Source organism: Micromys minutus, assembly GCF_963924665.1.
Source record: "Micromys minutus genome assembly, chromosome: 16".
NCBI lineage: Eukaryota > Metazoa > Chordata > Mammalia > Rodentia > Muridae > Micromys > Micromys minutus.
In genome coordinates, this window is record NC_137985.1 from 15,649,039 (window position 1) to 15,674,953 (window position 25,915).

General features: G+C 34.6%; 1 protein-coding gene across 1 annotated transcript; it reads left to right on the plus strand.

Moving 5' to 3' along the window:
- Window positions 1-23,559: 23,559 nt before the first annotated feature.
- Window positions 23,560-24,489, plus strand: LOC308430885 (olfactory receptor 7E178-like; the record flags this gene model as incomplete). The annotated part of the gene is made up of 1 exon (XM_080930162.1): window positions 23,560-24,489. The coding sequence occupies one exon, from the start codon at window positions 23,560-23,562 to the stop codon at window positions 24,487-24,489; it is 930 nt and encodes a 309-aa protein (XP_080786288.1).
- Between the last annotated feature and the right edge of the window lie 1,426 nt (window positions 24,490-25,915).

The window sequence follows — 25,915 nt, forward strand, 5'->3', positions numbered from 1 at the left end:
ATGAAGTATGATTTTAAGTCTAAATCTTGTTTTTCTTGTAATTTGGGATATTCACTATTTGCAGTGGTGGGAGAACTAGGTTCTGGTTTTGCTACATTGTCTTGATTTCTGTTGTTGTTGTTTTTTTTTGTTTTGTTTTGTTTTGTTTTGTTTTGTTTTGTAAGAGTCTTGCACTTGCCTCTTTCCATCTTGTTATAGGTGGGGCTAGGTGATATTGTTGTCTCTTGCTGGAGATTGTGTCTCTTATGTATTTGTGGGATGTAGTCTTCAGAGTTCAATTGTCCTTGTGTGTTCATCTCTCTGGGTAGGCTGTGATTTCTTATGGCAGTGCCCAGTCCTGATTCAGCTGGGGTGCATCTGGCCTTGGGCCAGAACTGTGTGCTTCCAGGCAGTACTGCTGCCTGCACTGTGAAAGGGCAGCCTCTCCTAGGGTATAGAGTGAGCAGAAGAAGTTGACTCGCCCTTTCACTTAGAATAAAAAATCCTCTTCCAGCTCTTACAAGCACCCTTGACCTGTGGGCACCTGCTGGTCCTGATGAAACTAGGTCAGTTCTCTCTTGTAGCTCTTTAAGTCATTTTTATATTCCTTCTTTGAGGGCTTCTCTTTTTTTACTTGTGCTCCCTTGTGATTCTTTCAGTGAGTTATTCATGTGCTTCTCGAGGACCTCCATTATCATGAAGTATAATTTTAATCCATATCTTGTTTTTCTTGTTTGTTGGAGCATTCAATACTTTCTGTAGTGGGAGACCTAGGTCTGTTGTTGCCAGATTGTCTTGGTTTCCATTGCTTAGGTTCTTGCATTTGCCTCTTGCCATCTTGTTATCTGTAATGTTAGGTGATATTTTATCTCTGACTAGAGCTTCTCTCTCCTCTGAGTCTGTGGGCTTGTGGGCTCAGGACAAAAATTTCTCCTGACTGTTTGTCTCTCTACAAGCAAGTCCTGATGGTTTGTGGCTCAGCTATATCTCTGGGCCAGGACAGTTTGTTTCCAGACAGCACCAAGCCACCTGTGCCTGAAAGTTCCTGGCAGTCTCTAGATAATCAGTGGGGTGTGAGTGGGGGCTCACTTGTGGGCTAAGGTGGGAGAGTGCTTTCCTGGCTGTACTGGCTCCTTAACCATCTACAGGCAGGCACTGAGTCCTGATGGCGGTGACCCAGCTTCTTCTATTAATTTTTGAAAATCATAAATTATTTTCAGTTGATTCCTACAGATCTATATCTTTGTGGTCTAACATTTTGTTTACTGATTTTATAACCCAAATATGAAGAGAAACTCTTCTTTGAATTTTGTTTCATGAGTAATATGTAAACTCTAGCATAGCAGAATTCTTTTTTCTTTCAAACTTTTATTTAAAATGTTACAGCATATTGGATTTGTTTTCAGAAAAGTTACTTCTTGTATGAATGAAGGCTAAAGACACTACCTTCCTCTTAAGCTGAAAATGTTCTCTTCTTACAGGCAAGTTTGGCTAAGCAAATCATGGCTCTAATTTTGGATAAACTCTTGACCCTTATTGTCTATCAGAAATGCTATATGCATCAAGGAAGGAACTAAGTTTTGGAAGGAACCTTTGTCCTGCACCACCCTCAAAACTTCTTGGGATTTTGATTTTCATCAGATTCACAAAATTATCAGTTTTGGCTACTGATATGCTTATCCATGGCATCAAGAGAACCATACCAAGATTCTTCATCAGCCACATCCCATCTGAGAAGTAGTACTCACCATGGTCCTCAGTGGTGACAGTCAAGAGAACATCCATCATGACTGTAGAAGCCTCAAGAGCCAAAATTTTGTTAGTATGTTCCACATTTTGGATTCCTCCATAAGCAATAACAGGGATAGCAAAGTGATGCACATACACAGAAACCTTGCACAGTGCTGTTTGTTGTGGCTCCCTAAGGGCCAAAACTTCTTAGGTGATGCAGATAAAACCATTTACCATGCTAACGCTCAGAATATCCACATCTGCATTCATGAGGTTCTTGATTGGGCAGTTGTGCCTACATTTTCTCCAATAGCTTGGAGATTGGGAAATTTTCTCTTCATGTTTTTGGTCATATTGATTTGGAAAAAGCAGTTTCCTGGGAAGAGTCCAAACCACATCATCCACACTAGCAAGAGTCAATATCTTTTCATTCCTATGACTGCCAGTGGCTGATCCACATAGTAGTTGCTTTTTGCCATCTTTGCAAGCCAATGGGGAATCATGTGATGGCTACCAACTCATTATTTTTATTCACAAATGAGCAACTTTCCTTTTTTTGTTCTGTGGAATTTGATTTGCCTCCTTCAGAGTGATGCCTGCAGGAACTAACACCAAATCTTCCTTCTCAGTCATGATGAATTTGTTTTCTTTTTTCATTTACCTGATTTAATTTTTGAAAGAAACACAGTGGAATTCCATGGGCTGGTAAACTCTTCTATATATTCAGCCTCCTGTAACTCTTGTACCAGTAGTTCAAGTGCATGCAATTTTTGTTACAGACCACTGCTCCTGCCTAATGAGTTGGTTTGATAACCAATTTAGGGGCAAGGCTGTTGGTATGTGAATAGTGTTCTCTTTTATAGAAATTCAAATCCTGTGTCTTTTATTGACCATGGAAACAGCTTGCTATTTTTATCTTTCATCTGTATTAATTCCTTCCCCCAAAATATTTATCATATCTCCTCCAATTTTCTTATTTGCTGTCCCCAGAATTATAGGAATTTTAATGTGAGTACCACAGTTATCTAAAAGATTTCTTTTTTTCTTTTTATTTATTTATTTATTTATTAACTTATTTATTTTGGATACATTTTTTAAGATTGTAATTAAGTTTTTGGGTACACATACACACACACATATATGTAACAATAATATAGGAAAAGAGGCTTTTAATTTGAGGGGAAAGGAGAGAGACTAGGAGGGGCTGTAGGGAAGAAAGGGGGATGTGATACAGTTCTATTTTAATTAAAATATATTTTGTTGTTGTTGTTGTTGAGCTTCACACAGTCTGTGAGTTGTTTCTGGGGTGTTCAGAGCTTTCTGGGGTTAGTATCCCATTATCAGTGACTGCATATTATGTCTGTGCTTTTGTGACTGAGTTGACTCACTCAGGATGATATTCTCTTGATGCATCCATTTTCTTAAGAATTCGGTTAAGTCATTGTTTCTGATAGCTGAGAAGTACTCCATTGTGTAAATTTACCACATTTTTTTTTATCAATTCATCTACTGAAGGACATCTGGGTCCTTTCTAGCATCTGGCTATTATAAATAGAGCTGCTATGAACATTGTGGTGCATGTATCTTTGTTGTGTGTTGGAGAATCTCTGGGGTAAATGCCCAGAAGTGGTATAACTGGGTCTTCAGGTAGTATTATGTCCATTTTTCTGAGGATAGCCAGACTTATTTCCAGAGTGGTTGTATCAGTTTTCAACCCCAACAGCAGTGGAGAAGTGTTCCTCTTTCTCCACATCCTCGCCAGCATCTGTTGTCATCTGAGTTTTGGATCTTTGTGAATCTGACTGGTGTGAGATGGAATCTCAGGGTTGTTTTGATTTGCATTTCCCTGATGGCTAAGGATGTTGAGCACTTCCTTAGATGTTTCTCAGCCATTCAATATTCCTCAATTGAGAACTTTTTGTTTAAGTCTGTACCCCATTTTTAATAGGGTTGTTTAATTCTCTGGTGTCTAGCTTTTTGAGTTCTTTGTATATCTTGGATATTAGGCCTCTATCTGATGTGGGGTTGGTAAATATCTTTTCCCACTCTGTTGGCTGCCATTTTGTTTTTATGATAGTGTCTTTAGCCTTACAGAAACTTTGCTCTCTCATTAATTCCCATTTGTCAATCTTTGACTTAGAGCTAGAGCCGTTGATTTTCTGTTCAGGAAATTTTCTCCTGTGCCTATGCTTTCTTAGGTTTTCCCAACTTTCTTGTCTAATAGTTTCAGTGTACCTGGAGTGGCCATTTTAATATCAAATAAACTATATTTTCAACCAAAAGTTATCAAAAAACATAAGGAAGGACACTTTTTACTCATTACAGAGGAAATCTGTGAGGAGGAAATCTCAATCTTTAACATATATGCTCCAAGTACAAAAGCACCCATATTCATAAAAGAAACTCTACTAAAGCTCAAAATATGTATTGCGCCCCACACAATAATAGTGGGAAACCTCAATACACCACTCTCACCAATGGACAGGTCATGGAAACAGAAACTGAATGAGGACACTGTAATACTAACAGAGACTATGAACCAACTGAAATTAATGGATATCTATAGAACATATCATCCTAAAACTAAAGAATACACATTCTTCTCAGCACCTCATGACACCTTCTCTAAAACTGACTACATAATTGAACACAGAACGAGACTCAATCGATACAAGAAGAACGAAATACTCCCATGCATCTTTTCAGATCACCATGGTCTACGGCTGGTCTTTAATAACAACAAAGACAACAAAAAAGCATATATACACTTGGAAACTAAATAATGCTCTATTAAATGATAGCAAGGTCAAAGAAGAAATAAAGAAAGAAAGTAAGGATTTTCTAGAATTGAAAGAAAATGAAAACCTGATATACCCAAACTATGGGATGCAATGAAAGCAGTACTGAGAGGAAAACTTATAGCTCTGAATGCTTCCACAAAGAATCTGGACAGAGCATACACTAGCATCCTGACAGCACAGTTGAAAGATCTAGAACAAAAGGAAGCAGATACACCCGAGAGGAGTAGATGGCAAGAAATAATCAAATTTAGGGCAGAAATAGACCAAATTGAAACAGAAAGAACCATTGAAAGAATCAACAAAACCAAGAGCTGGTTCTTTGAGAAAATTAACAAGATTGATAAACCCTTAGCCAGACTAACTAGAGGGCAAAGGGAGAGTATTTAAATTAACAAAATCAGAAACTAAAGTGGAGAAATAATGACTGAAACTGAGGAAATTCAAGAAATCATCAGATCCTACTAGAACAACCTATACTCAACAAAGCTGGAAAATCTGGAGGAAATGGATGAATTCCTAGACAGATACAAGATACCAAAGTTAAGCCAGAACCAGGTAAACCAGCTAAATAATCCCATAATACCTAAAGAAATAGAAGCAGTCATCAACAGCCTCTCAACCAAAAAAAAAAAACCCAGGTCCAGATAGGTTCAGTTCAAAGTTTTATCAGACATTTAGACAACATAATACCAATAGTCTCCAAACTATTCCACAAAATAGAATCAGATGGAATACTACCTAACTCATTTTTTGAGGCTAAAGTAACCCTTGTTACTAAACCACAGAAAGACTCTACAAGGATAGGGAACTTCAGACCAATCTCATTTATGAATATCTATACAAAAATACTCAACAAAATCCTTGCAAACCAAATCCAAGAACACATCAAAAAGATCATTCACAATGATCAAGTAGGCTTCATCCCTGGGATGCAGGGATGGTTTAATATAAGGAAATCCATCAATGTAATCCACCATATAAACAAACTCAAAGAAAAAAAACCACATGGTTATCTTACTAGATGCTGAGAAAGCATTTGACAAAATTCAACACCCCTTCATGTTAAAATTCTTGAAAAGAACAAGATTCCACGACCCATACCTAAACATAATAAAAGCAATATACAGCAAACCAACAGCCAACATCAAACTTAACGGTGGGAAACTTGAAGCATCCCACTAAAATCAGGGACTTGACAAGGCTGCCCACTCTCTCCCTACCTATTCAACATAGTACTGGAAGTCCTGGCCAGAGCAATTAGACAGCAAACGGAAATTAAAAGGATACAAATTAGAAAGGAAGAAGTAAAAACATCACTATTTTCAGATGACATGATAGTGTACCTAAGCAATCCCACAACATCCACCAGAGAACTCCTACAGCTGATAAACAAGTTCAGTCAGCAAAGTGGCTGGATTTAAAATTAACTCAAACAAATCAGTATCCTTTCTATATTCAAAGGACAAACATGTGGAGAAAGAAAAAGGGAAAAGATACCCTTCACAATAGTCATAAAAACTATGAAATACCTTGGTGTGACTCTAACTAAGCAAGTGAAGGACCTGTATGACAAGAACTTCAAACCTCTAAAGAAGGAAATCGAGGAAGATCTCAGTAAATGGAAAGATCTCCCATGCTCATGGATTGGAAGGATCAACATTTTAAAAATGGGCATCCTACCAAAAGCAATCTACAGATTCAATGCAATCCCCATCAAAATTTCAACCCAGTTCTTCATTGAGTTGGAAAGAGCAATGTTCAATTTCATCTGGAATAACAAAATACCTAGAATAGTGAAATCCATCTTCAACAACAAGAAAACATCTGCGGGAATCACTATCCCTGACCTCAAGCTATATTTCAAGGCAATTGTTCTGAAAACTGCATGGTACTGGTACAGAAATAGGCACATGGATCAATGGAATAGAATAGAAGATGCAGAAATGAGCCCTTAAGTATATGGTCAACTAATTTTTCACTAAAGAGCTGTAAACATACAATGGGAAAAGGATAGCCTATTCAACAAATGGAGTTGTTCCAACTGGCACTCAGCATGCTGAAGAATGAAAATAGACCCTTTCTTATCTCCTTGTACAAAGCTCAAGTGTAAGTGGATCAAAGATCAAAGATTTCTTTCCCATAAATTTATAGGTATGTGAAACATGCAAGGCCTCTAATTTCCTCTTTAGGCTTCTCACTTTACACAGGTAATCCATTGGACACATTGTCTTATTCGGGATAGTTTACTAATTCCTATAAATTGTGTGTAAACCTTCTCAATTGTGTGGCCATTCTGGATTCCAAGACTTTTGGGAAAGTATAATAAAACAATTTCCTATATCTACCAATCCTTTTATATCTACACCTTTCATTTGTACCATTAATTTAAGTATAAGATCTTTGATTATTTTTTGCCAGACCATGATTTCTAGTGCTCCCGAAAGCATCTGTTCCTTCAACTGGAGCAACTTTGCTCTCAATGTAAGAAAGAAAAAAAAAACAACAATTGAAAAAATTCCATCCCCTGCTTCAATTTCCATCTCCTCTTTCATATTTTTAATGACTTTATTTGTTCCTTACTATCCCGATTCACTATACCTGGATACACAATTAATCCTTGAGAAGTTAATTAATTTCTTTCCAAGATTATTCCACGGTCACTGAAGGTAAGGGACCATAAGCACCAGTAGTTTACTTGTAGCATTCAACTTTGGGGAATAATGTAACAAGGTTATCTGTGGCCAAATCCCAACTGCATTTTCTTCTGTAGCATATATAAGATAAGAAATATCTGCTTTTGATTTTCTTTTTTTCCTGGTACCTTATGACTGACCAAATAATAATGTCTTATATTGTTTTCTATTGGGCTTCAAACTGAGTGTCTTTTCCATTTATTTCCTGATGGCAAGATGCTACCTAGTGTTTTCTTTTGAACTGGCAATCATTTGACTAATGTTTGCCCTTTCATGGAAGCTATAATACCCTAGAAATGTTGTGGCTCTCAGAAACCATAATCTACTTCTTCTCTTCTACAATTATCATATTCACGAGAGTATACATGTCTGTTATTTTGAACTCTGACCCTTTTAGCCTTATTATTTCCTTGGAAATGACTAAATTTATTGCAGTTAAAACATTGAGCATTTTAATCCCTGATATTTCTAGCTACAGATTGCACTGTGATGTAGGCATTATACTCCTGAGAATCAATGCCAGTTGGTTGCCTTATCCATTAATCTACAGTGTTCTACGTGCTTTCAATGGTTTTATTGATCTCTTACATTAATTGTTTGCATTCTCAAAGGTCAAGATTTCTATCAACGATTTCTGATTTCAGGGTCTATTATTACTCTATATATAGTTGTACCAAATTTTTGTAAAATGTTTGTGAAAGCTTCTGCAGAACCTTGTATTACCTTACTAAGTGAGATAGATGGTTTCCCAGGCTCCTCAAATCATATCTCAACCTCCTAAAGCCACATGATGACATTGTTCAGTATGTCATCATCAAATTGGATTTGTTCTTGGAAGTCAGCATGTCCTTCCAAAAGCAGTTGTCCTCTGGTAGCATTTTTACTTTTTGATGAATTATGTTGTGCAATTTTGGGGACCCCATGCTTCTACCATGACAACCATTTTAATTGTTGACCAGCTTCTAGAACATGTGACACTATTTCTTTCCAATTTTGAAAAATAACTCTATTCTGTATGACCTAGTTATTTAGCATTTATTTAATAAAACCAGAATGCAATCAATGCAATATGATGGTCTTTTAAAATGATTTAGACCTACTATTTATATCAGATGCAAGTCAATTAATAATAGAAGGAAATACCATCATTAGCAGGCATAGGCTACACAAAGGCCTAGAAGGCTGAAGCAGGTGCCTCTGTAAGTCCAAGCAAATCTTCTTGTGGCTCACTCAGTTGCACATTAATATGTTATCCCAATGCCACCCCCTACTCTTCCTGACCCTTCTCTTGGTATGGTGTTTTAAGCACCTAATAGTGAAAATATGTGGAGCAGGGTGGGGTAGAAATCTAACTTCCAGCCTAATTTGCTGTTCATTTTCATCAAATGGTATATTTCCAGTCTCATTCACCAAGCCTTGAGGTGAATCTTACCAGTGGATCCTTTTGCTTTCCAAGCATTTCAATCACTATTCACAAACTCTATACCCACATAACCAACTCTGTAATTATTTCTAACACAAGATAATTGATTGAACTTTCTGAGTTTTCAGCTTTTTTCTCAGTCTTTTTCATATGAAGACTATGAAGCAAAATCAGAAAACCCCTCCAGAAACATAGTAGACTACAGAGCAGCAGTAGCTGTCATCTTACCAATATCTTTAAACAACATTTCTAATTCCTCATAACTTACTGCTTTCTGAGCACATTAGAAGCAAAATTGCTCAATATGCCCAAGCCACATTGTGCACCACCTGTAAGTATATTTTTTGCACCCTACTTTAATAAGTATCCAACCTCCACTTTAGCCCATCACCCACCATAGGTAATAGCAAAGAAAAGTTTTCAGGATATCAGGGGAAGTAATTCTGTTTAAAAATAATTCTTTTGGGGATAATTGAATCTTTGCTGTCAGGACATTAGGAGATCAGTCTGTTCTCAAACACCAAATATGAATCAGCAACTGCAGTCCAATTTTCTTGGGAGACAAGACACGGAAACAAGAAGATGACATCCAGTCCACTTAACAGTGACCACACATGAATCAGCAAGTGCATTTCAATTCAGAATTAACCCGAAGAATTGTCAGTCAGCACAAGGCTGCAGAAGTAGCAAGAAGCTACAGGAACCTCATTATATGTTATTTGGCCAGAGGTATTTTCTATGGTGCCACCACAAGCAAAGCTTAGAAACACATTGTAAGGTAAACCAATATATGTGTATAGTTAGGGAAGAATAGCGAGGCAGAGCAAAGCAAACTGATGCTTGAGCTCCCACTGTTTGTCAAGTCATATTTATATTTCTTCAGAACATCCTGTGTCCTTTCCCATGCCTGCTTTACTAAACCTACTCTCACCTGTTTGCCCCATGAAAACATTATTTGACCCAACTGACTTTCCAAAGAGACCAGAAGTTTCCACTTCAGAAGCTAAAGTTGGGTAATAATTTTTAAGATAATGGCTGCTGGTAGGTTCTCTTATGTCCCAGTGGGTGACTTCAGACTCATGTCCACATGGGAAAAGATAATTGGAGAGAGAGGGGTAAAATTTAAACTATTTAAAAAGAGGCATACAAAGTCAAAGGTAGGTGTGATGGGGTATCCTGAGAGGATTTGGAAAAGGATGTGAAGAACTGATATGATCAAGATAAAGTATAAGCATGTGTTAATATTTTCAAATATTAAATAACTTAAAAATTTAGAACATTCAATATTTTACACATATAATGTAATCACTTGAATTTCAGTGACTATTCTAAAGTATGTAAAATGTTTGTTTTATAGTAATGATAAAAAATTATTGATCCTTATTAGAACTTTTAGTCTTTGATAACCATAAGTATGAATTGTGGAAGATTGCTATAATCCGAGCACTGATGTAGCTGAAAAAAGGATATGGGACCTTATGTATCTCCTTAGATCTCTGTATAGATGCCCCTTGACATTATATATATATATATAAATATATATATATAAATATATATATATATAAAACTCATTAAATGATAAAAATATTATACATAATAATACTTTTATATGCATTTTAATGTTCATATTATTTTGGATTTACAACATAATGCACCATAAAGTAATATGCTATCACCCTGTGGTTGTGTGTTATTGTATATAATTTTAAAACTTTTGGAATCATATTTTTAATATAAATAAAACCAAAATTATTCCTGACTTTCAGTGTTTGCTTAGTGTTCATGAAGCTCTCTATGCAATCTATAATAGTGATTGCAATAGTACAAGTATAATTCTGTGACTTTTGAAGAATGTGAAAAAAAAAGAAATTCAATGTCATCCTTACCTGCACAGATTTTTTCAGGATGATTAGATATACATAAGACTCTATCAGAAAAATCAAATGCATCTAATCAGAATTTAAGTTAAAATTCTAATTAGATGCATTTAATTTTGGTTCATTTTTCCTGGGAAATATGTGCTTCCCCTTTCAAAGTCTTACTCTGGTCTACAAATAAACTTAAAAACATATGCAGAAGGAATCTCACTATTTAGAATTATAGAGAACACCAACATAGGGAATATGAAGTGGATATCTTGACCAAAACTAGGTCTCATATAATTGGGTGTGGGGGGGAATCATGATTTTGCTATGTAGGTTGATAAGCAAAATATGGTAGAAGCCAATGGAATGCTTCAGAGATTGAGTTTCAAAGTCCATGATGTCCAGTAAATTGCACTTAGCCTATACACATGTATCTGAACAAAAAGCAAATGGTAAAGTCAGTGGCTCTATAATTCTATCTGAGGCTCTATCAAGCAGACATGGAGAAATAGACTTTTTGTTGAGATAAGTATATTTTCATACTTAGAAACAAATTAGTCCTGCCCTTCACTTAGCATATGTTCAGATAAACCCATTCTTGGGGGCAGGAGTGATTATGAATTTTTGTAAAGTATTGCACAAGACTACTTGAATTAACTCTTAAAAAGAAGAAAAGAAGTAGTATGTCATGGTTTTGGTACTTAAAATTATCAGGGCCTGAAACAAGGTCAGAAAAATAGGATGCCCTTAATGTGCCTCAAAACAGTTCACATATTTTCTACTTTTCATATTAGAATTTAAATAATAAAGAGATATATGTCTTTCTGGTGTTACAAGAAAAATTGGAGATAAAGTTTACAATCATGAAGTATGGATTCAGACACCAGTGTCCACTAATGCTATTAATATGTATATAGCTATCTACATCATCATTGAGAAAATATATGATTCATGATGTTAAATGCCAAGAATCATGGATGGCATTGATAGTCTCTTGGTTGTTAAATACCTGTAATATTACATCTGAGCTTGTCCAAACTCATCAGCCAGCCTCATTCCAGAGGAAGATGTTTGCAGAGATAACTTGTCTCCTAGATGATCTTGCTTCCCTGGAGCAAATACTTCTATGAAAGAGAGATCATATATCTTCACATAGCCTCCACAACTGCCCCAAACTCCTGTTCCCCAAGCCTTCTTCTATGACTATGGACTATATAAACCAATGCTTTTCCCTTGTGGCAGTGTATATTTTTCATGGGAGACAGCCTACATCTCATTGCATGAATAATAAACACTGTCATCTGTTAATATCAGGCTGCAGTTTCTTTCTCTTTTTTTGTCTCTTTATGATGCCTTAGAGAATTAAACAGGTAACAGATTATTACATAAATATGGCACTACTGACACTTAAGACTTATATTCAATCATTGGGACACAAATGTTAAAAGCAGAATATATTCTGGCAAGGTGTTTTCTGATACGAACATGTCTGAATATCATTTAATCAAAACAGCAAACAAGGAAGCAAAGCATCTACAAGAAGACATGTGAATCCATGAATAAAGTAAGTAAATAAGCAAATAAATAGGCAAACAAAAAATAAACATACAAGCAAAAATTTACAAAGAGACAAATGAAGCTATGAATAAAGTAAGTAAACAAATAAACAGGCAAACAAACAAAAATAAATGGTCAGAGACCATTTTTATACTCGAGACTTAAGATACTAAAGGCAGAACTTCGATATATCTTTGCTCACTGTAATGCAAATAATTATTAATCACCTTAGAGCAATACACCAAAGAGACAATATAATAGTCTCACTCAATAACTGTTGCTCCACCCAGCAGATCTCGCCATGACAACTTATCCTAAATGCTTCCACCCAGAGACTGAGCTTTGCTTTCCTATCTTTAGCTCCTCATTCCTATATAAACTTAGGATTGTGCCCTGTCACCTCTTGGCTTGCTCTTGGCCTCTTTTCACAGCTCTCTCTTGGTTCCCTCTATATGTCCCCTTTCTGTTGCTTAATCATTCTCCTGTCACTCTTTCTAGCTTCTCATGACCCAATTCAGTCTGGACCTTACAAGATATCTGTGGCTGAATTCTCCCTCATATCTTCTTAGTGGTGGTTAACTCCTAGATTATATTAAAATCAGCAATAAAAGGTTTATAAAAATATGTCCTTCAGTAATTAAATTAAGAATATCCAACTCAATATTTTATACTTGGGTGGCTCTGAGACATTACATGCCCTACATTATGTTTTCAAGTTTAATTTCCTGTGTTTAAGAGATCTATTTTAAGCTTATAAATACTTCAATCGTAAAATCTCTTTTAGGTCTCATATCCAGGTTATACTTGGGGCAATTAAAACACATATGAGGCTGCAAATCTGTTGATTGAGTCATAGCAGAGTACACATAAAATATATTGCATATCTCTAAGATCATTTTAATTAACTAGTATTATTAAGATTTGAGGTCATTACCAAGGGCCATTATACCAAACTGACAGAATTATGCTTTATGAAAAGAACTATTTGTCAGGCTTTATGGAAGCTCAAGACTTAATGATGGAGGTCACTGTGTTTCACACTTTAGTTGTTCCTTAGAGGAACATTATTCAATCAAGAAATTGTCCTAATGGCTAGCTGTATATCAAAGTCATCTTCATTAGTCAGAACCTAAAGCTGGGTATAAGTTCTTTGTTATGGGAATGGAGTCCAATGGCTGGTCACAACTGAAAAATAAGCATGGACATTTTGGCATTTTATTGACATATAAGTCATTTGTATCATACTTCCAGGTAAAATTTGCCCTTCTCAGATTTCTGATAGTATGGAATGCATCTGCCTAAGATATATTGTTAGATGAAATGTGGGAACCACAAAATGACAGTACTAATGACAATGTAACTAACAGAAGAACTTGGAGAAGGTAAATAAAAAGGCTGTTGTTGGATAAAATGAAAATTAAATTCAGCATACCTCATAAATCTCATGGGGTCAGGATCTATATTCCAGAAAAAAAATGGAGATTATAAGGTGAGTTTTATTTTGTTTTGTTTTCTTTTTTTTTTTTAAACTGAACAGCTTGTATTATTTCAGACTCCCATCATATTATTTGTCAAATAATGTTCACTTGTTTGTCAGCCATTTTGCTTCTCTCATGCCCCTGAGAGGTATCCATGGCAGTTTGATTCTCAATAATCCTTTCTTGCTACATATGGATGGATCCAAGTTAGCGATTTTAATGCTCCTTTGCTTACAAAAGTAAATTTCTAATATCTGGTATTTGTAGTATTATCTGAAGCTCAAAGTAAAGAGCTCTTTCTTATTGCCTGAGTGGATGGGATAGTTTATCATAAAATTGCATATTTATAGAACAAACCCAATTTACTTTCAAATGTGTGTTTAATATACTTTTGTGAGAAGAACATTAATTACATTTTTTCCTGTCAAAATGCATCTTCAATTGTATGGATGCATATCCTCTTAACAGTATCTAAAAACAAAGATCATCAGAATTTTACAAAATGAGCTTATTTTTAAAAGGAAAACAACAAAAAAAGGTGTGTGTGTAAAAGTGAAAACTGTTCAAACCAGACACTGACAAAAGACACATAAGAAACTGCTAAATTTTATGTTTCCTAGAAGATAATGTATAATGCTTGCCCATACAATGATATAAGAATGTGTTAAAAACACAAAATAAGTGACTGACATGCCAACATTTTCTCTCTTATGTTTTGGAGTTCTGACTTGATTTGGCAGTAGTATAGTATATAGATCTCAAAAGGTGATTTTAAGATGCCATACAATCTAAAGCTGAGATATAAGTCAGATATAGAATTATAGTCTTTCAAGATAGATAAAAGGGTTCTTTAGTTAATAGACAAAATTGATAGGCCCGATGTTAAGCCTGACGTATACTTTATAAATTGTAAAATGGCAATAGTTATATTCATCTTATGGTTGGGGGGAAAAAGCCTTCTAACTGGACAAAAAGGAGGAAATGTAGATTGTCCTCAAGCTGATTGTATTTTAAAGTTAATTCTACTAAGGCAAGAAGGGCTGCCTAGTCATATACTCTGAAGTGACTTCATTTGAACCTTCCAATTTTAAATAGTAAAATAAAGGAAAGCCAGTGACTGGGTGGGGTGAGGAAGAGAGGAGAGGTCTGAGGAGGTCAGAGAACAGAGGGTGTGGTCATGGCCAGATGGAGGTTCCCAAGGACCAGCTAGACCTAAGTGATATTAATTGGCTTTAAATAGCTTTGAACATCAAGGATTTTATAGGTCTAGTATTTCATATTGAAGGGCAGTTTGTATCCTTGTCTATTTGATGCAATCTTGTTGTTTAAAGGTTTTTGGATTGAGAGTTGAATATGTAAGCCTGTATGAAAAGCTATCAGGCTATAGAGTTGTGTTTGTGTTGAGTTTTGGGGTAAACAAACACCTGGGACAGAAGAAGGCAGAGAGAGGAAGACCACCAAGGGAAGGGAGTTTTGTGGACAAGTTGGGCTGTGGAGGTGGCTGTGACCAGGCTTGGGCTAAGCAACAGAAGTGCATGCAGCTCCATATCAGGTTCAGGCTAAGGAGTGAGACCTTAGAGATAAATATATTTTTTTAATTTTTTAATATTTACTGCAACAAAATTCAGTTGAAACACAGTAAGCAGCTTAAAGGAAAATTCTCTGTTTCAAGAAATGAAAAAAAATTTTACCCTTAAGAAAATGAATCTTTAAATACTTCTGTTTCCTCTTCTAGAAGTACTGAAGCATTTGCACTTTGGTCTATTTCTTTTTGAGCTTCATGTGTACTGTGAATTGTATCTTGGGTAACATGAGCTTTTGGGCTAATATCCACTAATAAGTGAGTACATACCATGCGTGGTTTTTTGTGGTTGGGTTACCTCACTCAGGATGATAGTTTCTAGTTCCATTCATCTGCCTAAAAATTCAATGAAGTCATTGTTTTTAATAGCTGAGTAGTACTCCATTGTGAAAATGTACCACATTTTCTGTATCCATTCTTCAGTTGAAGTACGTCTTGATTTTTTCCAGCTTCTGGCTATTATAAATAAGGCTGCTATGAACATAGTGGAGCATGTGCCTTTTTATATGTTGGAGCATATTTTGGTTATATTCCCAGGAGTGGTATGGCTCAGTCCTCAGGCAGTACTATATAATTTCTGGAGAAAATATGGAGACTAAGTTTGAAGCAGAGACTAAAGCAAAGACCATGTAGAGACTGCCCCACCTCGAGATCCAGTCCATATACAGCCACCAAACCCAGAAAATAGTGCTGATGCCACGAAATACATGCTTATAGGAACCTGCTATGGCTATTTTCTGAGGGGCTCTACCAGATCATGACAAATACAGAGGTGTATGCTTACAGCTAACCATTGTATTGAGAACAGGGTCCCCAATGGAGGAGTTAGAGAAAAAAATTAAAATATCTGAAGGAATTTGCAACCCCATATGAAGAACTATATCAACCCACCTCAGCTCCCAGGGACTAAACCATTATTTAAAGAGTAGACATAAATGGACCCATGGCTTCAGCTGCATATGTAGCCAAGGATGGCCTTATTGAGGTTCAATGGGAAGAGGAGCCTTTGGTCCTTCCAAGGCTTAATGCCCCAGTGTAGGGGAATTTCAGGGTGGGGAGGTTGGAGAAGTCATGGACACCCTCATAAAAGCAGGGGAGGAGGAGGGGATAGGGGATTTATGGAGAGGAAACCGAAAAGGGGATATCATTTGAAATGTAAATAAAATATGTCTAATAGAAAAAATGAGGAAAAAAACAGATTTATGCTGTTGGTGTTTAAATGGACATGCTCCTTAGTCTAGCATCACATAAATTTCCATAGATAAAACAAACGTCTAAATGAAAAAAGAAAAAGAAAAAGAATCTTTTCATTTTTATTTTTTTAATAAACATCATCGTTTATTCTGTTTTCTTAAAAATCCAGTGGGAGAATGCCTATAAATAAACAATGGATCTGTACAGTCTTCTGTGGGAGACACAGGGTCGACCATGGCTTTCCACACCTGAAGGTGACACGTGTGGTCAGCCTGACAGCCCAGAGATGGTGACAGTCACTCTGATCCTCTTCACACAGGCATGCTGGCAGGCAGAGCATAGGAACCTCCTGCCCAGCCATATGAGTCATTTCTCCAGTAGCAGGTCCAGGAAGCAAGAGGGCCATGGCAGGTGGCTTCGCTGGGGCTCAATCAACACACAGACTTGGTGGCTGAAGCTTGACAGAGTTCTTGTCACCAACGTGGGACAAACCTCACAAGAGGCTGGGGGTTCCATGGTGTTTGGGTCCAGCGCAGGCAGCCGCCTTGCCACCTTATCTACACCACGGTGGGGCACGCGATTGATACTTGTAGCCATTGGGAGCTAGAGAAGGGAGATACAGATGGAAACTTCTGAAATTTCCACTTCTTCCACCCTGAACAAGGACAGGCATGTCTAAATAAATCATGTTTGTTGGAGGCTGTTCACAGTGGGGACTCAAGGAACATGCCACGCCCCTCCCCCAGCCCTGTCCATTGGCTGCAGTATCCAGGATGAAGACAGTCAGTGGAGTAGAAGCCCAAGGCAGATGAGATGAGAACTCTCCTGCCCTATGCTTCTGGACATGCTCCTTAATCTAGAATTGCATACATTTCCATAGATAAAACAAACGTCTAAATGAAAAAAAAAAAAAAAAAGAAAAAGAATCTTTTTAATACTATGCAAATTAGTTGGAAATGAACTTAGGCAATGATTGTGATGGTTACAGTCTTCTTTATTTTGTAATTCTGACATTTTCAAAGCTTCATGAAATATTTATACAAGATATCAGGCCTCTATGAGTATGTTATTTGTGTGTATGTATTGATAGATAGATAGATAGATAGATAGATAGATAGATAGATAGATAGATATTCTGCATGTAACAAGTGAATTTATGAGAGAGCAAAAATGGGTATAAGGAAGGGTTTGGGAAGAATGAAGAGGAGTTAGAAATGCTGCAATTAGATTATGATCACAAAAGATATAAGAAAAATAACTCACTGCATACAAAATGGACATGTAATTTGAAGTAAAATGTTGAATGTGGAATGACTTGCAATATAATAAAACACATACACCTTCAGATCGTAAAACCTCAAGCTATAATATATGACTATCAAGTGTATCAGACCTAACTTTTTCTAGAGATATCAACTGAAAAATAGAAATTGTATTCAGATACTTTATATAGAAAACATAATTATTTACAAGTTACATTAATCATTTAACAATAATGCACAATACAAATTTCATACCACTTACTTTAATTGAAAATATGTGTTTTAGTTTTATAATATCTCTACAAGTTAAAGGTCAGTAAGGTACAAATATGTTTCCTCCTGAGATATGACATGTTACACCTTTTCAGAGTATTCACTTTGTTCTTTGTCTTGTACATCACTACTAACAACTCATTCCTTAGAGATTTAAATAGATTGAAGTATAATTATTGGCTCTGTGAACTGAGCCTCAAAATTTTATAAATATCTGCATCATGTCCCAGCTCAAAAATTTAGCAGGTTAAGCCAGAATAACTAATATGTATGTTTACTTCTCCTTTCAAACTCATCAGCTTTTAGGTGAGTGTCATGAATGTCTTTCTTCCAGTTCTGAACACAGTACTTGGGCCATCATCAAACACATAGCAAGGGTGCAACGCTGTGCATGTCACCTCTGTTCGTTCTTCAGTGCAAATAATATACAGACCAATAAGGAGCATTCTATACATGATAGAACAGAGAGTCAACAGTATTTTCATTGTTGGTAATAGAAAGATAGAGATATGTGCTGTGTGGTGAGTAGAGTATGAAATGTATCAATGAGGAAAGTTTCATCTCAAAGTGTTGTGAAGTTTACTTCATTAGTTAAGCATATTAAGTTTGTTTACTAATTAATGTGAGAATATTTCCCTTGTGTATTCTTAGTTCTGTAAGAATATTTTCAAACAAATCATGAAATTAATGTCTCTGTAAAGTGTCTCTTGCTGAGTAAATATATCATGAAACTGGTGATACAATTTAATATAATAATCATAGGAACTAAATACTGAGAATCAGTGAATGGGATTTACAGCATTTAACAAGCTGAAATACAAAGATTTTGAGTTTCATGTCAGTCTAATTTACATGGAATTTGAAAACAAACTTGGACTATATAGCCAGAAGTTGTAGAAAAATAAAAACAAATATGGAGAAGCTTTCACCAAGGGCTTCCAAATATCAATTTATAAATTTTATTTGAGTTTGAACCCACATATACATTTTATTCCTTAAAAATATATGCATTATCATCATGTTTACCTGAAGATAGAAGCAACTATTATGTGACTTTTTTGTTTCTTACATTTTGAGATTTTAGTATAATTAAAATATTTCCCTTGTTTTTCTTCCCTTTAAACATTCACATAAAGCTTTCCTCATGCTTTCTCAAATTAAAGTGCACTTTTATTTATTAATTTTAATTGCATACATATGTTTATCTCATACCATTTTTCCTAAATATTACATATTCAGTCTGTATAATGTCACTTACATGTACAGTTTTAGGATTGAGTATATTTGTAATTTTTACCATTTGTTTTTTTTTACAAAAGTGTGATAATAAGTTGAATAGTGATGGTCAGACTCCATGTTCTAAACATCTAAGTGCATTCTACAAATTTAACCACAAATTTCTCTTTTCTATATTTTTAGGCAAAATGTATAAGTATTATGTTCTTTCTGCTATGTCGTTGCTATTAAACATGGTATCAGTGTAGGTGCCATTATTTTTTCAACTACAAGAATAGCTGTAACATGTTGTTGAGGACTGGTCAGAGACTTAAACCAGAATAACTCATAACAAACTTGTAACTTACCCACATTTATTCATTTTACCTACACTGTTTATTACTTTACTTATCTTGACACTCCCTCCCCACACACATTTCACAAAACACATAACTATAAAATTACAATTTTGGGTTACATACTGAGAAAATAGAGAACTGTTAAAAGGATCAGAACAGAAAACTCAGTAGAGGAGATGGTTGCTACACATAATGAGAACCTTAGTACAATTATTAGCATTCATACCAAATATACAGGTATTGTCTGGTGTGTCTGTAACCTTAGAATTAGGTGAATAGACATAGGCACACCTTTTGGTTTGACTAGTCAGCCAATTTTACTTAACCCAGACTCAAAATCAGTGCAAAACTTTATCTTAAAAATATAAAATGAAGAGTAAGCAAGTTGACCCCTCACCTACACAACATTTTCAAATGCATACACACACACACACACACACACACACTAACATCACCAATGCAAAAATGTGTGAATATACTTGGAAATTTTTAGCTATATTTCAAAAGTTCTATTTAAAGTATATGAACTTGAGTAAACTGAATAACTTCTTTGCATAAACATTAAATTTTAATTAATTAATTAAACTTATTTAACACAATAATTTGTTTATTAGGTAACAGTTTTTGTAATCAAATTGATGAATAAAATATAATTTTAAATCTCATATGTTACCAGTGTGACATCAAGCAAGTCATTATTATCACTACAAGTCAGTTGACTCCAGATGTTATAACTGTGAGTAGATTTGAAATTCATGGCTACCAGATTGTGACTTGAAAATATGACAGATGAAATTAAGTATAGTTACATATGAAAAATAGAAAGTACCATTTCATTTAGCAAAATATTGCTATTTAAAGTGTCAATTGGCTCCCCCCATTTTTTTGCTCATATTTCTCAATTTGATGCTGACAACCATTTTATATTAGTGTTATTTTCATTCATTATAGTCAAGCCTTCAGTGGCTGAATTGCACCACAAGCAAAGACTACTTCATTACTCTCCTTACAGAAGTATATTTTTCTTGTTTGTGATATTGTTTTGCTCTGGTTTCTTGAGTAAAGATCTCACTATATCACCAAGGCTGGCCTGAGGTCATAAGTATCCTACATCAGTTTTTATGTTGTGGAAATACATTTTTTTATAATCATACCCAGACAGATACATTGGTAGTAATGATAGTTATAATAATAACTAAATAAAGCAATATCAAAAATTTATGGTTGTATAGCAACTTAACACCCCCCCCCAAAAAAAAAGACTGAAAAGTGTTCAAAGACATCTAGACTAGAACTTTGCAAATATTTACAATTTAGGGGGTTACCAACTGATGGAAAGCAAACAGGACAAAGAATTTCACCATAGTCAAGTGCTCATGGTTGTGATGCTACATTCAGTAACATATTGTCAATGAGGAATATCTTCAGTTATCTTTATAAGTAGAACCCTCTATACACTCTGAGTCAGAATGCAAAATGACAACATAAGCATTTCTACAAGCACCTAAAGAACAGATCACTTCTTTCATATAAAATTCATTTCAGTAATGTAATCTTTACCTCAAACTATTTTTATCTCAAATTAACTGAATGTACTTTTTGTCATGCTCTGATACTATTGTATAATTAAATTACTCATGTTTGATATTTTCTGATCATTCTTAATTTTTATCAAAATTAAATATTTTGAAAGCTTACAATAATTATTTCATATTCATTGTACATATTATTGTGTTTAACTGTGACATTTAATCATGTCTTATCATTTTAGAGGAAATAAAGTGTCAGCCTTTGAAAATTACGATAAATGATTTTAGAAGAAGTACTATTCTCCTTTGAGAAATGACTGAATTGAAAAGATCATAAGATGTCATCAGAAGTCTGAACTAAACCCCAAGATAAATCTTTGGTATTAATCTGGTCATATATTCTTCAGTTACACATGAGTAGGTTATATTTGATGACAAAAGTAAAGAAAAATATAAACCTATCATGAAAGCTTTATTTATTCATATTTTCTAAAATATTTTTACCATATTACAATGAATATCAACAAAAGAAGCAAAGGTGAACACAGTCCTAGTTCTTCCCTTGAGATCATGTAACATTTCAAGATTAGGATTTAGCAAGGTAGATAAAGATTTGATAGAGCTACATAACTAATATACCATTCTAGTGTGTGCAAGGTTTTGAGATCAGAAATTACTTATATCAAAAAGAAAGAAAATAAAGAAAGAAAGGAGAAATAGGCAGAAATAAGTAACACATGAAGTATTAATTTGAAAATAATATTGAAGAAAAGAAAAAGGGAAAAATGTCATAACTAAGCATGGTACCACATGCCTTTCTCTATTAGCAGAACTTACCTTACTGAGGAAGGATTGTAAGTTGAATTGCAATATGAAACAATAAACAAAATACTACATTGTCTCCTATCCTTAACTCTAGATTTGAATGGAGAAAAGCAAGGATTGTAGGCAAGGGGACCAGAAGAATCTGTAAGGAGGAAGACATAGGAAAGGTAATTGAGAATAGATATGTACAATGTATAATATTACATATTTCAGAATGTTACATTATGAAACTTGTTATATTGTGTACTAATTGTGTATCAACTGTAAAGAGAAAGAAAAATATTGCTTAGTCATTTTTACTTTGTTGGTTTATAACACCTCCATAATCAACTATGACAAATTCAGGCAATAAAAGATAAAAATTTATCAAAGTTTAAAGATAATGCTTTTGTTTATATATTTATGCACATTTGAAAATATTTTAATAACAATTTTCACACATATGTAGAAGCTAAATCTCATCATGAATTACAAATTTTAAAATGTAAAAATTAAAAGGTATATGAAACATGTAGAATGTAAATTTATGTTTCACTAACAAGAGTTAACAAAACTACAATCTAGGTTTTATTTTTAGTTTTGAAATATATTGAAAATATCTTTTAATTTTACATACAAGCCAATTGAATTTATGTACCAAAGTAAGACAGAATACACCGTAGTATCCCCATGTGTTTAAGCTATGAGCCACTTGATGTGGGTGGTAGGATCAAAACTTTGGGTGCCTGGAAAAGAAGTACATGTTTTATCTCCTGAGCCAATTCTCCACATACATTTTTTCTCCAAATATAAATTCAAGGAAGTGAATTTGGTAGAATTTTTGAAGATAAATTTTACTTAAGTTACACATAGTGCTCTTTTATTAGAATAATTTTTCCTGAAACAGAGTGAAAAAAAGCACTTTATTTTTCATATGTAGACTTATTAGTTGGGAGATTGTAATTGTGTTCATAGAGTAACCATTTGAAAATATTTTTCCTCTCTATTAGGTTTTTTCTTAGAGCTTATGAATATGATATATATATATAGAAACAAGTTATTGTTGCAGTGGCCATTGAAACATGGGAAATAAGAGTTATCCCATGAGATAAACTGTTTTGCATTATATTCAAAATAACCAAGACAGGCAAGTTTTACTAAGAAGGAATTTATATAGGTCACAGTTTTGTACTTCATAACTTCAAACCTAACATCACTGTCTTTGGTGATAGTCTCGTAATAAATGGCGGAAATTTTAAAGGAAGTCATGATATACCACCTGATGAGTCCAGAAAGTCTCGATCTCTTACTCCCTACCAAGGGCCTATCTTTATTACTGGAGATTGCTTTTTATTTTTCTTCTCTCCTCTTTTTCCCCTCCTCTACCATCTCATCCTCTTTCCTTCCTTTTCCTTTCCTACCCTTCTATTTCCTTACTTCCTTCTTTCCTTCCTCTCTTCCTTTTTTTCTCTTTTTCTCCCTTTCCTCTTTACCTCATTTTCTCCTGTTCTCAATTTTTCTGTTCATATTGAGTTTAGGACATTAAATTTACTAGACAAGGGTTATAGCACTAATCAACATTCAGATCATGAGTTCAGTACCTTAAATGCAGCAAGAAACTACCAAATATAAGACCAAGATCCTATTCTATGAATATTTTCCTGAATAAATAAGTTATGACAGAAATTTAACACTTCTCATGTATGAATAATTTCTTATGAATTGATGAAGCACAAAAATGCGGAAATATATCCAGTTGCCTATATACTGCTTAATTCACACATTTCTTTTTCTTTAAAAGATTTCAAAGCTGTATGGAGACACATAATTTAACAGGTACCATGGAATTCTTCCTCCTTGGACTCTCGGAAGACCCTGGACTGCAGCTTGTTTTATTTACATTGTTCCTGCTCATATACCTTCTCACAGTACTTGGAAATGTGCTCATCATCTTAGCCATCAGCACTGATTCCAACCTCCACAGTCCTATGTACTTCTTCCTCTACAACCTTTCATTGGCTGACATGGGCTTTAGCAGCACCACAGTCCCCAAAATGCTGATAAACATGCAGACCAATAACAAATCTATAACTTATGCAGCCTGCTTAACTCAGGTGTCTTTCTTCATTCTTTTTGGGGATATGGACAGCCTATTACTTGTTGTGATGGCCTATGACCGATGGGTGGCAATTTGTCATCCTCTACAGTACCAAATCATTCTGAACCCTCGTCTGTGTAGGTGTTTAGTCATATCTTCATTTTTCATTAGTCTTTTGAGTTCACAAATACACTGCTTGATGGTGTCACAATTAACATTTTGTACTAATATGGAAATCCCTCATTTTTTCTGTGATGTTCCAGAGCTTCTAAAACTTGCCTGTTCTGACACCTCTATCAATAACATAGTTAGATTTCTTTTAAGTATCATTCTTGGTTTCCTCCCTGTCTCAGGAATATTTTATTCCTACTATAAAATAACTTCCTCCATTTTTAAAGTTCCATCACTGTTAGGAAAATATAAAGTTTTTTCTACCTGTGGATCTCACCTGTCAGTTGTTTGTTTATTTTATGGAACAGGTATAGGTGTGTACCTTAGTTCAACAGTTTCTAGTTCTACCAGGGCAAGTGTGATGGCTTCAGTAATGTATACCATCATGGTTCCCATGATGAACCCCTTCATTTACAGCCTAAGGAACAAGGATATCAAAAAAGGCCTTCAGAAAATTGTTAGACAAATAATGTAGCATAACTACCTTATGATCTCTTAATATACAGCTTTAAAAATTATGTCTCATAACTGATTATGGTGACATGAAAAAGGTAACAATTATAAAGTTTTATGATCATAAAAATGATAAACAATTAATGTATACATGTTATAAATTAATGTGAAAACATCAATGTGTATATAAGATATGTTTTAGTTTCACTATGGCCTGGTTATTGAATATGTAAAATTATAAATAGTTCTACACATGCTTTAATATAATCACCAAAGAATGTATTTAGAATCACTATAGATTTAATTTTTGGAATTGTAGTGTTTTTACCTTAAGTACACATGTAAACATAATGACTTAATTACAGAAGTAAAGATTTTAAAAATCTGAACATAATTTATCAGCATGCAAGTGTGAAATTAATACATGCTAAACTTTTCTGCAAGAATATTTAATTTTAAAATATGTTATTTGTGTTGCTGACTTGAGTTTCATAGAACAACCCTTTGTAGTACAATTCTTCATTGGAAGGGAGACTCATTGCATTTTCATTATGAGGCTAATAATAGTGTTTTCCAACACTAAGGTGTGGCCCAAACTCATCCACATATGGGCAACAGTAAATAGAATCAGAGACTCAATGGGCTATGTGAAAAGAGAGATAAAATTGTGTGTATCACATGCAATGAAGGATTTATTGAGAATGGTGAGGGTAAACTGGTAATGAGTGATTTACATACTTGTATGCATACATGTGTGAACTTTTCAATTATAAGGAAACATTTTAATCACTAAAGAATTTAGCTTGATATTAAGGCAGAATTTGAACCAATTTCTGAATGTTTTTAATCACTTCTGCCAGTGTCTACTATGTATTTATATCTTATTCTCTCATGCAGTGATGTGTATTACCTCAGAATATTAAATGAATCTGAAAAATGGCAAATTAAATTTTGATATATATTATGTTCAGTCATGATTTTTATTAAAATCTAAAAACCTATATCACACTAAGTATACAAATTTGATTTTGTGTTTAAAATGACAGCAGGTGCTGGCGAGGATGTGGAGGAAGATGAACTCTTGGTGGGTTTGTAAACTGGTACATAACTCTGGAAATCAGTCTGGTAGTTCCTCAGAAAATTGGATGTAGTACTACCTGAAGACCCAGTTATTCCACTTCTGGGCATATACCCCAGAGATGCTCCAACATAAAATAAAGACACATGCACCACAATGTTTATAGCAGCCCTATTTATAATAGTCAGAAGCTGGAAAGAACCCAAATGTCCTTCAGTAGATGAATGGATAAAAATTGTAGTATACTTATACAATGGAGTACTACTCATATCAGAAACAATGACTTTATGAAATTCTTAAGAAAATGAATACATCTAGAGAATATCATCCTGAGTGAGGTAACCCAGTCTCAAAAAAACAGATATAATAT